The sequence below is a fragment of the Salminus brasiliensis genome, chromosome 5 (genome assembly GCF_030463535.1).
Source record: "Salminus brasiliensis chromosome 5, fSalBra1.hap2, whole genome shotgun sequence".
Classification (NCBI taxonomy): Eukaryota; Metazoa; Chordata; class Actinopteri; order Characiformes; family Bryconidae; genus Salminus; species Salminus brasiliensis.
In genome coordinates, this window is record NC_132882.1 from 14,207,523 (window position 1) to 14,223,455 (window position 15,933).

Below are 15,933 nucleotides of genomic sequence, written 5' to 3' on the forward strand. Positions count from 1 at the left end.
TCAACCATAACTATTAGACTTAGGCTTTCAGTTCATGCCACAAATGTCAAAAATCCAACAAAATAGAGGGAACAGGAGAAAAAACCTAATGTGTGATAATGCTTATATCTGATCAATACTTATGGCAGTGGTTCCCGATTCAAAGAATCCATTAATTAACAAGCCCTTTCTGAGTTGAACAGAGGTGCGTTAGCGCAAAAAACTGTGAAGACATGCAAGGCAGCAGGTTCCTCCAGGACCAGGATTGGGAACCACTGAATGGGTTTCTAGTAGTGTGTTAGCACTAAGCTGACAACACTGCACTGGAGCTTTTTTCGGACGTTCTGGATTGAGCATGAACAGTAAAGGCTTTTTAAAAGCGGTTTCATTATTGGTTTTAAGATTTAAATGAATATTAATGTAGTTTTTTGACATTGTATGTTGCAGTTCAACAGTGTCTCTTTATGTAAAGACTGTTTCTCTGAAAACCGGTTTTGCTACCAGCCGTATTTACAGCCAGTGATGTATTTAGAACTTCCAGAGGGCCTGGAGTGACAAATCTGTTAAACCATTCCCACACGTTGTAATCATAACATGATTGATTCATTACGCTGTCACTTCATCTTAACATTGGTGGTTACGGTAAAGTTTTAGGCCTTCAGGCCTACCAGGAAAGTCATAACCAATGGGAGAGTCTAATGTTGTAAGAAGATTAGTACTGGAAGTCATTAGACTCTGAGGGTTCTCCACTGGTGTGTAAGGGTTTTTTGTTTTTTGTTTTTTGTTTTTTTTTTTGGAGTGTTTGGACCATTGGGAGCATTTATGGCATCATTTATGGCTGTTATTTTTAAGTACATGAGGCATTGGTTTCAGGCTGCTTTATTTGGGCCCCTCATAGGTGTAATAAATTTATGATGGTGTGTATTTGAAACAGAGCAGCTGAGATTTTGAATGCTGGAAGACTGAGCAGCAGGAAAATATTACAACCTTTCTGAAACATGCTCTTACTCTGCCTCGCTCTTGTGTGCTCTCTCACGCTTTCTTTTTTTTCCCCTTTTTCTATTTCTTTCTTTGTCTCTCTCTGTCTCTGTCTCTTTTTCTCTCTGTTTTACTCTGCGCTCTTTCTCGTGTGCTACATTTCTCTTTTGGTTTCTACCTTTTTTTTTTTTTTTTTTTTTTTTTTTTTTTTTTTGCACTTCTCTTGCACTGGTCTCTGAATCAGTCTCCGTTATTTTCCGTTCTGTTTCTCTCTCTCTCTCTCTCTCTCTCTCTCTCTCTCTCTCTCTTTCAATCTCTGACTATCTCTTGGTCTCTCCCTCTCTGTCTCTGCCTCTCTCTCTCTCCTCTTACTCTATCCCACATCAGTCATTTCCTAGGTTTTCCTACTGCGCTGCCGTGTCCTGGAAACGCTGTAAATATTTGCACTCAACACTATTTATACCACAGAATCAGGCCCATAAAAGGCACACGATACTGGCTTCCAGGTGTGGCTAATATAATCATCTATTAGTGAAAAATGTAATTAAATGCTGTGTGTGCACATGTTTGTATTCTCCTTTTGTTTTTTGCACTGTTGCTAAAGCAAGCTGTGCTTCAGTTTCTGAAAAGCATTACTCTGTTTGTTAGGCTGTTATAGGAGTAATAATGAATAAATAATTACTCTACAAGTAATTCCTACTGTTCTGGAGTGTTGTCAGCTCTAGCTTATCCCACTTCATTTAGTGGAGACTTCTTGGAAGTCTCTGTTTACCAGTATTGTTCCTGGATGTTCCTCATTGTTGTTACAAAAGGGTAAAACGTTCATTCTGTCATTAGTAGGAGTCTCCAACCATGTTCTTTCAGGGAATTTACAGGCAAACCACTAGAGCTTTACAATAGAAAGAAATGGGCACTTGTACCTGTAGGATACTAAAAATCTGAAATAAGTGGCTGTCACAAAAAGTTGCCTCATTACATGGAAATGGCAGTGTATCATTTTACAAAGCCCACCCATCTGAGTTAACCTCTGTTACAGTTCTGGCCTTCCACTAAAAAAAAAAATCATCATTTAAAGAGATATCATATGTCAAGTCCGTTTGGAAGACTTTACCCTGCATTCTCCTTGCAGCTGCACCATTAACTTCTTGGAGCAGTCTGTAAGTGAATTATTGATCATATGATCTAAGGATGAAGATTTCCTTCACCCTGTCTTTTTTGATCAGAGATGGTTGTTGGATCATTATGATTTCAGGCTGCTTTCAGCTCCAAGACTCCACAACCATGTGTTCAGCCAATACACACACATTGAAACCATACTGGTGTCCAAGTATGCTTTTGGCTTTGTATTCTTAGAGTGGTCTATAAACATCTTTCACATAGCTTTGAGCGTAAGATTGCAGGCTGGAAGTCTGAATGTATGTGATCATTCTGCTATTAATCTACTACCTAATCTCCTGACACTGGTTCTGTGCTATTCAGTTGCAATCCATCACATGCACGTGCTTGCTAGAACCACCTCCCTTTTTAAACCCGGTGGCCCTGTGCCAAGTGTAACAGGCTGCCCAGTTACGTTTAGCGGTCTAGCTGAAGAGAAAAAGACAAGAAACAGCAGGAGACTTCTCCTTGCCTTTGTTTTACACATGCACTCTCAAATGAATGTTTGGCGTAGACATATGCAGGTATGTACACTGCAAAATCTGCAAAAAACAAATCTCCTGCATGTTCTAAAATTATCCACTCACTAAACGGTTGGCTCTTTGGATCTACTTGTTCTTGTGGAGCACAAGTTATGAAGTTATGGTTATGGTTTTTAGTGTTGCTTTCACTGTATATACAGCAGTATGTTCAGTACTGGTCAAAACGGTTGTTTAGGGTCTTTGGAGTAGGGCCCAATAGACAAAGAGATAGATAGATAAAGAGATTAGTCTGAAGTCTGTGTTCGAAGGTATTCGACACCCAGGACAGAGAAATGTCTAGATGCATGTCTTCCAGAAGTCCTAATGGATGGTGTGTCAAGCGAAGCCATACATCAATTTCATAGGCCTCATGGTATGTTTCGACCATTGCCATCAGTTAGGGAGGAGCTGGTCCAGTTTTGGGTTTGTAGACCAGCGTCAGGGTTTTAAATCTGATGTGGGGTGCTACAGGAATCAGAACACAAAGCCCCATCATTACATTTTTGGCTATATGTAATTAGATCATCTGATTTGTGTCAATATGAATCAAATATGCTTCATACCAGCCATGCCCTCTTTTGGAAGCGATGTGAGCAGCAAAGACTAAGTGGGACATGTAGGTAAAGGGTTCACAGACCCGAGAAGTCTCGTGTGTGCAGGGGAGTTTTAGAATGATCAGCACAGGTGTTTTCTCCCTCTGTCTCGTCCTTCATTCATCTGCTGTCAGCACACTTGCTGAGCCTGTCAGGGATAACAGTGCTTCTAAAAATATCTTTTTGTGGAGCCAAGCTGTGGGCCTTTTGCTGGGTGTTCTCGCCATCGAGTCTTGAGTGTCCGTGCTTCTCACACCTCTTGCATCTTTCCACTCACGTCTTCAAAGGATAACTTGCAACGTTCACAGCAGGTATGACACTTACCTTGGCTCAGAATTCGTTGTGGACTAGGCTTAGTTAGTATGCTCGCTATAGAGAGCTCGCTGTTCGTAAACTTGCTTGATATCTTCAATGGCTTTTGATGGGTTGTTTATGGCTAAAGATGAAGTGTTTGTTTATACATTGTATATTATGTCAAATGCAGAACTATGGTGTGTTGTGGACGTGGTAAGATATTATGTCTTGTTTTAGTTTGACTGACTGACATATTGTCAGTGGTCTTGCCCAAGCTTGGCTTTGAGTCATTTAAATGCCATCATTGTTTTTTTGTTTTTTTTTATTGGGTAAACTCCACCTCTGATGTTTCACACATGAGTTGTTCTACAAAAACAAGTGTGCATTATTACCATTAGCTGGACGTGGGCTATCTCATTTTTCTCTGTAAGTCGGCTGTGGTCTGCCTGCTTAGACACGCCTGGATTAAGACTCCTGCATTCACTCAGTCTTAAACACAGCCTCAGTGTGCTGAGCTCTAGTTGTAGGAGCACGTGTGACTGGATTTGTTCCCATTGTCTGCGCTCACACTTCAGCAGGGATGTTGTTAGCTCACCGTGGCGCTTTCCTGTCGTTCTCCAGCACCATCCTCGCAGAGGAGAAGGCGCAGCAGGAGGAGCGCAGTCGGATGGAGATGAGGCGGCAGGTCAACGTGTCCTGGGACTCAGGGGGATCAGATGAGGCGCCCCCAAAAGTAAGAACCTTACTTCTAACTAGCATTTTTTCCATTATCATGTTTGCTTTATGACTTGGTCTGTGTATATATATATATATATATATATATATATATATATATATATATATATATATATATATATATATAGTACTTTACTGTATTTATGTACTGTCAGTGGTTTATTTGCACTGTTGTTTCCAGGATGTATGCCAGATTGACTGTACGTTGATTGACATTATTAATGTGATCCCATCTGTCGCATCTTCTATGTAGTTGTTAAAGAGGTCCTTTGTGTCTTCTAATGGATGTCGCTGTAAACAGACTTGTTAATTTGATTAACGCAGTATGTTGTTGGGTCTGTTCAAGAATCTAGCTATTATGTTCAACTAGAAGTGAAAAATTAAAGACTTATTACCTCATTTTTTAACACATTTTCACATATTTTGCTAAATAACAAATATAAATCTGCTATAATCTAAAATCCCCACTTCTCAATGAGTTATGCAGATGTAGGGGAAGTTCAAGACCTTTGGAAACAAATATGTTGTCCATCACAGCTGTATTTGCTCTGGTTTAATCCAACTCAGCCAGACTCCTCATAAGGTAGATGGATTTTAATGGAGTCAGGTTTCCACACCAAAACTCTCTCATCAAAGCTGTGAAAGTTACCACTCTCTCAGCTCAGTGACAAATCTCTAGGATTAAAGTGATTTGCTTTTAAAAAAGCAAACATATCCTTTAATCCAAGACTTTCTCCACTTATCTTACCTTATCTGAGTTTGTGATTGTAATGCTTAATTCCTGAAGAGATGGACAGATCTTCCATTCTGTTCCATTCAGTTCTGATGCTGATTGGGTGTTTGTCATATGGCAACGGTCCCTAACGCTGTTCCTAAACCCCCCACCCCCACCCCCGGCTTCCCTATGTATTAATGTCTTCCTGCTTCAATATACCTGATCCTACTACTCATATAACAAGCCCATTCTAAGATAAAGTGGGTGTGTTAACTCAAGGATCAGGATCCGTAACCATGGTCATGACGTTGACTCATTGTTATGGCTGGATCCCGGTCTTCCTTCATAGATATGCTCTGTACCACTTACTCAAGACACTCTGCACATATGCTTGAATGTAGTCACTGTATCCCTCAGTAAGTGCTTTAGATTCCGTTGAACACTTATTCATTTTGGGATGTAAGATTCAGCAACTACACTGTGTCCAAAAGTATGAAGATATCAGTGTACAGTTCCACTACATCACAGCCTTCCACAGCTTCCACTTTTTCTGTCTCTTTCTTTCTTGCATTAGAAATCCAAGATTTACATAGTAATACCAGATTTATAATGATTTCCTTCCCTGTTTTTCTCCAGTTAGAAAAAAAGAGTGTTTTGTTATTATTTAAATGAATTTTTAAAAGTAAATGAAATATAATATAAGGTTCACATACAATCTTGCTGTACATCAAACATACTGTGCACATTCTAAAGCATAGCTACTCTTTATTTGCTTAATTTAACATTATTGCAAAACTAATTGCATATTAAAATTGATTGATCAGCTGTAAATTAGAACCAAAACAGATGTGATCGTTTGAGGCATGGACCCCACAAGACCTCTGAAGGTGTCCTGTGCTATCTGGCACCAAGATGCAGCAGATCCTTTAAGTCTTGAAAGTTATGAGGTGGGGCCTCAATGAGCATCAATGAGCATTGGCCACCAATAATAACTGTTGCTGTTTCACTGGTTGTCTCACCACTCACCACTGCATACCGGGAACAAGACCTGCATGGTTTGGGGGTGCTCATGATCCAGTCATGACCAGCCATTAGAGGTTTTTGAGTCTTTAGGTCTCGTTAAAGTGGATCAAATCCTTAGTTTTGCCTATTTGTCCTGCTTTCAACACGTCACCTTCAAGAGCTGACTGTTCACTTGCTGCCTAATATATCCCACCTCTTGACAGATGCCACTGTAGATAAAGATCATCGTTTTTTTTACTTCACCTAATGTTATGGCTGATCAGCGTATGATTAATGTTTTCAAATATGTTAAATTTTGAAAATAAAAAGGAATTGCATGCTCAAACGGGCTGAAAAATTACCCAAACTTTTGCATAAGACTGTATGATCTCATCTATGTCACCACAATACACATCTCCTCATCACCTCAGTCACAGCAGGGCAGACCTGTCTACCCTGTGCACACAGTGTGTTATGATTTGTTTGGTACCTTCCCACTTATACATTAAGTAGTTATGTAGAGTGAGCTGAGTGAATTGAAGTGTGGCTATAATACCGGCCGTACAGGGTTTTAGCTGGTCTCTCTCATGTTTTTATTAAGAATTCTTTCCACAACTTCGTCTGAAAGTCAGGCATAAAGACTAGCAGTGTTTGACTGCTGGTGATTGATGGGCCTGGCTGGTCACCTCCAGCTAGCTCTGCAGCCTGTGCTCTTTCTGCTGCTCTGTGTGTGGTACAGAGCTTCACTCACTCACTCACGCTTTCACTCCCTGCTGAGCTTTTTCATGACCATGCAGTCATTCAGTGCAGGTGTCCATGTCCGTCTTGTCACACTAGCATGGTTGCTAGCACTGTACATGTTTGCCATTGCTAAGTGTATGTGTCCTTGGTACGCCTCTCTAAATATGTCCTCTTTTCATCCATGTCGTGTGTATGTGGTGTCCTTGTGTTGGCTGGCTTTGCGTTTGTGTGTGTGTGTGTGTGTGTGTGTGTGTGTGTGTGTGTGTGTGTGTGTGTGTGTAGCCCTCCCGCAGACCCTCCCTGCAGCACAGTGTTAGCATGGACTATTTGTCTGCTGCTCCTGCTTGTGCTACGCAGAAGGCTTTTGGCTCCCAGCTCTCACTCCTCCGCTTCTGTCAGCCCCCTGCTGTCCCTGCACTAGCGTTGCACTCCCAGACCCCCAGCCAGCCTCACCAGGGGCCTAGGCTCTGTAGGAGGCCTTCTCTGCCCCCCACGGAGTCCCGAGCTGCTCACTGCCCTGACCGCAACCATATGGGGCCACCCAGCTTTTTTATGCATCAGCCAATCCCAACCCAACATGCTTACTGTTTCCTCCCACAGGCAGGTCTGATGGGTTTACTTGGACAAGAGGGGGTCTTATATATCCATATAATAATGGAATGCTCTGAGTTGCCAGTTTATTAGATACACTTCACTTATACCGATATTCTTTGGTCATTTTATTCAGATACAAGAACTGTGGATGTGCATTTTGTAGGTTTGCAGTAGCACTGATGGCTAGGACTACAATTTAGGGCTACTACTTAACCACAAGGTGTACTAGCAAGATAGGTCAGTGTTGTGGGTTTGATGCCCTGGTCTGCTAAGCTGCTACTGTTGGGCCCTTGATCAGAAGACCCATAACCCTCTCTGTTCCAAGGAGGCCCACGGCATAGCTGGCCGTATGCTATTTACCCAAGCTTTTTAAGCTGGGATATGCAATGAGAAGAATTTAATTGTACTGTATAAATGACGTCTTATAACAAGCCACCCTAGTTTCAGTGTCGCTGCTGGGAGGCCCAACATCCAAATAATATCTGCTCAGTGGTGGTCCCATTCCACAGATGGTTGGGGCAGAGGGTGGTTAATAAAGTGTGCTGCAGTGTATTGTAGGTATATCTGATGAAATGACCAATAGGTGTAAATACTGGCAGCTCAGTTGTTTTTTGTCATTAATGCATGTTATATGGACTTAAACTTTGCTGGCGCACAAAAAACTTGTATTTGCATTTTAGTGTTGTTTCATTTTTAACATAATTTGAACAGCTGTCCTTCAAATTGTATGAAAATGTCATGATGAATGGGTCAGTAGAAATGCTCCAAAACATCTTTTTACATTAACTTCCTTTGAGAAGGTATTTTTCCTTCTCCTGTAAAGTTGTCATTTTGCAGATACAAGGGATTTGTGTGATAAGCATATTGTGACTGCCACTCACATGGATGTGCATGAACTCTTGTAACTCGGGTAAATGAAGTGCTTGTTTGAGAAATACTAAAAGATTATTAGTTACAGTAATGATCCATTTTACCACAGACCACAAGGAGCAGTTAGCTACTATACCCTGCCCCGTTCTGACTCGATTGTTTCTTATATTTCTTATATGTTTCACTCTTTATTTTCCTCTTTTCGGATCTTTCCTCCCTTGCTCCCCCGGAGGGGTGGTTGCGTGACTCTGTCTATGAGGGGGTGTATAAGGTAGACGTGCCTTTAAACTGCTTTCTCCATCCACAGCTGAATGTGGCACAACATCTCAACCAATTGGAAGAGGACTTGCTGCCTTCAGTTTAAAATCCTGTCTTGTAAATTCTAATATCCATCCCACCCCTTCCTCATGTATGACTAGCAGCTAAATAACAGTTCATACAAAGGGCATTTTTACTTTTTTGGATGTTTAACTAACCGCTTGCCTTTTTAAAGCCTGTTTTTTTTTTGTTTTTTTTCCCCCCGTTCAAGGACTACCTGTTCACACAAAACCATCCCAGTTTTGTGTTTGCCTGATTTATCTTTGCTAACTTGCAAACCTTTAATTCAAAGTAATTTCAGTGCATATAATGACAAAAGTGTTTGTGTTTTCAGCCCAGCCGACCTGGTTATCCTAGTCCGCGTTCCAGTGAGGGTTTCTACCCCAGTCCTCAGCATATGGGCCAGCACAATCACTTTCAGGTACACATGTACAATTATCCAACAGTATCCACTTATATATGGTTTAAGAGCCTAATAATGAATTTATTTATCCATGTTCTTTAATGTATAAATTCAAAGTTTGGGACTTCTGTTTACAACCCTGCTATTTTACCCCAGAATAAAATGCACTGATTTAATTGTTTTAATGGTGGGCTTGTCAAAAATATAATGAGCTCTGCTTTGATTAGCTGCTCACTGGGACTACCTACAGTACCTGTATTGCCTAGCATCGTCTAAACTAGTTTAGCTCACAACTCTTTTATGTAATTATTCTTAATTATTCTTACTGAATGGCGTTGCTGTCCCCCCTGGGTTCTCGCCTGGGTCCAGAGTTTTAGCCGCTCCATAGGTCCTGTGTGCAGAGTGACTGCATCGGTTCTTGCTTCATTCAGCTAGCGCTATCTTTTGGCTGTTCCAGCGGCTCCCACGTGCCAGATACTACATTTGGTTCTTGCTTTAGTCAGCTAGCATCAACATTTAGCCACTTTATAGACTCCAAACTCTCCTGTGCACTTTGTAACCGCATCAGCCCTTGCTTTGGTCGGTTATCGTTAGCTTTAACCGCTCCAGAGGCTCCCACACGCTGGATAACTACGTTGGTCTTCGTTTTGGTTGGCTAGCATCAGCTTTTAATGGTTTGCAATAAAACTGTTGCCACTATTCCTTAAACCTTGTGAAACCTCTTTAGCACCTGTCTCTTGGATAAAAGCCACATTTCCTATTGTCCTCTGTTTAAGCTTCTATTTCAAATGGTGTTGGAAGTAGAACTGTGTTCAGTGTTTTATTCATTTTGTATATTCCACATCATTTTAACAGAATGGGGGGGTGGAGGAATGATTGGGGCTGGAGAAAACATAGTCATGGGCCGGATCTGGCCTGTGGGCTACTATTTGATGATCCCAGTCATATGCCAGATGTTATCGGTCTTGAAAGCATTGGCATAAGCTTAATAGCGTATTAAACCACATGTAAGTAATCTCAGAACTGTAAAGTCAAGGGTGAAGTCATTGCTTTCCCAGCTTTAAAAACAAACCACAGGCCTTGGGAATGGAAGGATGAATTCATGGTCTACTACATCACCAGTCAGGTAGCTATACGACTAATTATAGCTCTGCTGGTTCTTTAGGTTGGGGGCTACCCAGGTCCTCTTGGCATGCCCTCTATGCCCAGTGGGATGTACCCTCCCCAGGCTTCAGGTTTGGGCCTTGATCCCCATGATGGCTGGAACCACCACAGAGCCGCTCAGGAGCTTCCTATGTGGAACCCCAACATGGAGGTGAGTGTAGAGGAGCACAACAGGTAGCTGATTGACTTAGTCCCAATAGATTTCCTGTAGATTTGTTGACCAGAGTGTTTGTTAGTAGGAGTATGCATCAGTCATACATTGGGATCTGAAGGTGTCAAATCAAATACGTAGGCTATTTTTAAACATAAAGATACAAAAAATGCCTGTGTATCATTTTTATTGTCTATACACTGATCAGTCATTAAGTTAGGACCACCTGCTAATATTGAGTAGGTCCCCATTGTGCCGCCACAAAAGATCTTACCATTCGAGGCATGGACCACCAAGACTTCTGAAGGTGTCCTGTGGTATCTGGCACATAAACATAAGCAGCAGATTCTTTAAGTCCTATGAATTTTAAGGTGTGTCCAGTGAGTCTGGACACATTCTTGTTGTCAGTTTACTGTTTTTTTTTACCACTTTTGGTAGTTACTGACCACTGCAAACCACAAAGCCCTGCCTGATGTCATCATAATTTGGCCCTTGTCAGAGTGGCTCAGATTCTTATGCTTGTCCGTTTTCCTACTTTTAACACATCTTTTTCAAGAACTGACTGTTCACTTACTGCCTAATATATCCACCCACTGACCGATGCTACTGTAGATGAAAAGAATTAGTGTTTCACCTGTCAGCTGTGAGGGAATTTTTCAGGAATTTCAGCTAATGTTAAGGCTGATTGGCGTATATCTCTGCTTTGTAAATAATTCCTCCAGTCAGATATGTTCGTAATCAGGATTTCGAGCCTCCCCATAGCACAGTTCAGGTTCTTTAGTGTAAAGGAATAGTGAAATCATTGTGTTTCTAAATGTGGTTAAAAATGTGTGTATGTGTTTTTTTTTGTATGTGTGTCAGGATGGCGGGGTGCTGAGAACAGGCATTGGGGGGCCGTCGCTCCCTCCTCACCTGATGGAGGAGCAGCTGATAATGCAGCAGCAGCAGATGGAGGATGACCAGCGCTGGCTGGAGCAGGAGGAGCGATTGATGGTACTTACTGCACCTCTTCTGTATTCTTCTTCTGCTGCTGTACTGTGTTCACTTGTTCTGATTAATCTCACTTGCTTGCTTGTTTCTCTCTCTCTCTCTCTCATGCTAGCTCGCTCTCTCGTTTTCTCTCTCTCATGCTAGCTCGCTCTCTCGTTTTCTCTCTCTCATGCTAGCTCGCTCTCACGCTTGCTTTCATGCTCTCCCACCCTCTGCACCCTCACTCGTCTCTCTCTCAGTAAGAGCTTTTCAAGTAAGGGCTAGAGCTCCCTCTACCAACTTTCCTAAAGACCACTATTTTATTTTTCCAGGCAACAGGGCCTCGGATATGTTAGGTTTGCTCAAGGTTCCAAGAAAGACAAAGCTGGAAAGAAGTTTGCAGTTCCCTGTAATCATGGTTCTTTTGTCTAGGTCACTAAAAGCCAGTTGGAAACCACTGCTTTCCAGGACCAGTGATGTACATACTTACAGGATGTTATGTGTAATCTAGTAGCCACTAGGTAGCGCTGCATTTTAAAAATTTGTTACCTGGTGCAGATCACACCTTTTATTGGACTGTTCAGGTTGTCATAAAACCATAACTCCTATAACCCTAGAGTAATAACCCTACTCATTTAGCTTTTGTTTAAGTAACGGTCCCTACGGTCCAGAGAAGGCTTTCTACTAGATTGTGGAGCATTCCTGTGAGGATTTAATTGCCTTCAGCAACAAGAACATAAGTGAGGTCAGGATGTAAGATGATCACCACCCCACCTCATTCCCAACTCCCCAACTCCTTCCGAAAGTATTGGATGGAGCACCATCCATCCTTCCAGAGATCACAGATTTGCTCAGTGCAGGTGGGCTTGATACCACCTGGCATTAGGCATGGTGGCATTAGGTTCATGTTTGTCTGCTCCAGAGAGTCCTATTCTATTGCCATACTTCTGTACAGGCACCAAACAAGCTGTGCATGTGCGCATTTGCACGTCTGTGTCGGCAGTGGTTGCAATTTAAAGTTTTTTAAGCTGAATGCATTCTTCCGAAGGACTGTCCACAAACATTTGAGCACATAATATGTATAAACCTCCACAATTCCTCTGTGTAACATACCTCCCATAATACTCTTGTGATTGGCTGGTATTGCACAGACATGATGTTTGAGCTTGGAGAAGCAGGAAGCGAGGGCTTGTGTAATACTGGCTGAGCGTGTGTGAGAAAAAGAGAGTGAGCGAGGGAGCAGGATGTGGGGCTCTGGCTGAAACCCTCAAGTTATTTTTACTCGACTGTCATTATCTTCAGCCTGTCTCATAGAAAGCCTCGTTCTGCTTCCTGTGCCTAGCTAAAACTAGCTCACAGCAAACAACAAAACAGGCAAAGGGACACCAGCACAAAGCTGTGCGTCCAATTTTGAATTGGACGCCTGTGTTTGGCTTTTCCGTACAGAGCCAGTGTGTATGGACGATACAGGTGCAGTTTCAGAGAATTCCTGAGTAATGAGAGGGTTGTGTTAGCACTGATGCGTGAAGCAGCTAAACTCACCCTGACCCGCCACTGATGAAAGTTAAATTGCTGTAGCTAGAAGGGTTTTCTTTTTACCGTTCCCCCGCATCTCTTCAGCTGTGGGGGAAATGGTGGGCACGTGCCAGTGGGTGAGGCTGGAGGAACGAAGAGGAGAGGGAGAAGGGAGAGACACAAAGGAACAGGGAGGAGAGAAGGGGAGATAGGAGGGGAGAATGAGAAGAAGAGCGAGACGACAGAAGAGGTAGAGAAAGAAAGATGAGAGGGGAAGATCAGGAGGGTGGAGAGAAGGGCAAGGGGAAGAGGAGTTGGTGTAGCTAAGTTGAGGCTCGTTCGGCGGGAGTGACTCAGTGTGGGTGCATGCATGCCTCACCACAGGAGCCTCGCCACTCGGCACACACTTCTTTCTGTGAATGGAGCTAAACCGTGCTCAGATCTGCATACTTACAGCACGCTAGAAAGAAACGCCAAGGAAGAACCCATAGGATGCAGGTCTTCAAGTCCTGCTTTGGGAAACTGGTACAGTAGTGGGCAGGGATGGGGTTGTGTGGTCTGAGGACTGTATACACTTGTGTGGTCTTCTGCTGATATGTACAGTTTTGTAAAGGGCAAATAAACTGTAGCTTTGTAGCTGAGTGGTCATGGACAGTGATGTACTGGGCGAATTCTGGATCACTTTTGTGCTGTAGAAAGTAGCCAGAGTTTCTCTTGTAATCTAGTTAAATGCACTAGATGAATTGTGTGTTTGTGTTTGTGTTTGTGTGTGTGTGTGTGTGTGTGTGTGTGTGTGTGTGTGTGTGTGTGTGTGTGTGTGTGTGTGTGTGTTGGTGTGTATGTGTGTGTGAGACATGTAGATGATATGTTTTTGGCCACATTTCTGGTGCTTTGGTATAGAACTATGTGTTTTCTGCTCTACCCAGTGTTACAGTCTGGCTTAAGACATGCTGCATTGATACTGTGATTGTATGTTTTGTATAGTAAGTAATGTTTTCTGAAACTTTATGCTTGATATGCTGATTTTTCTCCCTTCTCTCCCTCCCTCTCTCCCTGTCTCAGAAACCAGACTTGAGGAATTCCAGAGGCAGTATAGAGAGAGAAGACGGCACTCTCCAGGGGCCAGTGAGTTGCTTTCGGATGTTTGTTTTCCAGGATGGAATTTTTAAATTAATAAACAGTCCTTTGTATGTTATTCACATGACCTGGACAGACATGTGCATAATGGATGTTATGGGCACTTTATATGTAGATACACCCTTCAACATGAAGGTTCTTCAAATGGTTCTTTAAGCGGTTTAACAGAAGAACCACTTTTGGTTCCATAAAGATGATGTATGCTTGTAGATAAATGTGGGAGTGTGAAGATCCATTTAATGATCTAAAGAACCTTCACTTGATGTCAAAAGTGGTTCTTCTGTGGCAAGGGTGCACAAGTTCAGTCCTGGAGGGCCGGCCTCCAGCACAGTTCGATAGTTGCCCGAACACATAGTTGTTCGATAGTTGTTCGAACACACCTGATTCAGCTCACCAGTTAATTATCAGGCAAAGTGGGTGTTTTTTGCAGGAGACCAATCCTCCAGAACTGGGCTTGTACACCCTTGGTCTATGGCGTTGCTCAAAAAACATTGAAGAACCTTTTTTTTTTTTTTTTTTTTTTTTTTTTAAGAGTATAGTGTCATTTAGGTCACACTTCCGTTATGTCTCACAGACTTTCTAAATGTGGTTTAGGACACGGTATGACATACAGTATAACCTACAAAACTAGAAAAAGGACTGACAGTTAAAGATGTTGCTGCATCCTGTGGACAGCAGTGGACATTCCACAGTCCTGACCCCTACACAGGCTGTGACGTGTAAGCATTAAGTATATCTGTGCATCTGCTGTTCTGACTGAGCAGAATCCTTCCTGCTAGTAGATACCAGAGAGAATCCGCAGATTTATTTTCCTCTCTAACTTGAGATTAGTATCAGGTTTGAGTTTAGGAAGCTAGATCTCCTTCTTTCCCCTCTCCTCAGGATTTCATTCTCTCCACTTCTCTCTGAACATAGTGTAGGCCATAAGGCACCAATTCCACAATCGCATTACAGTGCCCCCCTATGCCTGACAGGAACAACTGCAGCTCCCACTTTCCATCACAAGGTTGATGAGGTTTGCTCCGCCCACCCAGTTTTATCAGAATTATGCACCATCTCTCTATATTCTATATTCTATAGCCTATATTCAAGCTAGCCAGATCTAGATAATCTATCTCTCCTTCAGTCTGTTGTCTGGCCAGTTGTTTGTATGTTTGTTTGCTCTTTCACTCCCCCGCCCATGCTAACATTTCACCCAGAAGTAGATGCCCCCCGCCCCCCCCAAAAAGTCTCATTTCACCCTGCTCATGCTGCTACAGAATGTGTGTGTTGTAGAGGGATGTTAATTAAGTCTGCTCATCTAAATATTAGGTCTATGACCAGGCAGATACACCTAATTAGGGGCTTTTGAGAAGTATTTAATCACCTTTTGTATTTATTTTATCCAAACTTCGCTAAGGACTTTAGTAGTATCTCTATCTGCAGTTCTAAAAGTGCTGAACATGGTTCCTGCCAACGCTGCACAAAAGTGGAAGTTGATTGTGTTTAGATATGTGGTCTCTAGAACCCTTATGTGCCTTGAATATGATGTCTTGTTATTATGACTATCACTTGCATGTACACAGTCATAACAGAATAGTATGACAGTTATACTATAATTACACTATAATTACAGACTGTAGATCAGATGGACACTCTTGAACATACCGTCTGCTTCTCAGGACAACTGTAGATGTAGCCTTTCACTCAGCAGTGGATATCAGGGATATATGGAACATCTTGTGGGACAAGTGCAGCTAGGCATGTCTGCTGGGCTGGTCCCTGTTGCCACTTTGGGCTCTCTTCTGTGATGCTCTGTGGTGTGGTCACAGTGTGTGTGCGCATAAAGGCATGTCAAGCATCTGGATTGCTCTCCACTCACTCAGAGCACAACAATGAAGAGGCTAAACTGGACATTCTTCGGTATTTCACACTGACTAATGGTAGTTGTGTTTCTTTATACAGGCAGGAAACCAGCACATCTACCAGCCTGTGGGGAAAGCGGGTAAATATCTGGGCTGGATATTTCTTCTGTGAGGGCTTCAACAGAAAGGAGTGTCAGATGACTCATGTTTGTGGTGTTACTTTCTTGCTTAGTGCAATTGTTTCTACTTCCTAGA

General features: G+C 42.4%; 1 protein-coding gene across 12 annotated transcripts in view; it reads left to right on the forward strand.

Moving 5' to 3' along the window:
• ptk2ab (protein tyrosine kinase 2ab) overlaps window positions 1–15,933 on the forward strand; it is an 83,701-nt gene that overhangs the window by 63,890 nt on the left and 3,878 nt on the right. For 11 of the 12 annotated variants that reach the window (XM_072679500.1, XM_072679492.1, XM_072679494.1 and 8 more), the window contains 6 exons: window positions 4,142–4,253; window positions 8,830–8,916; window positions 10,064–10,213; window positions 11,075–11,206; window positions 13,760–13,822; window positions 15,779–15,818. In XM_072679500.1, coding sequence (XP_072535601.1) covers window positions 4,142–4,253; window positions 8,830–8,916; window positions 10,064–10,213; window positions 11,075–11,206; window positions 13,760–13,822; window positions 15,779–15,818 — 584 coding nt within the window. Of the gene's footprint in view, window positions 1–4,141; window positions 4,254–6,995; window positions 7,314–8,829; window positions 8,917–10,063; window positions 10,214–11,074; window positions 11,207–13,759; window positions 13,823–15,778; window positions 15,819–15,933 lie in introns of all 12 variants that reach the window. The other variant, XM_072679503.1, reaches the window with a different exon arrangement.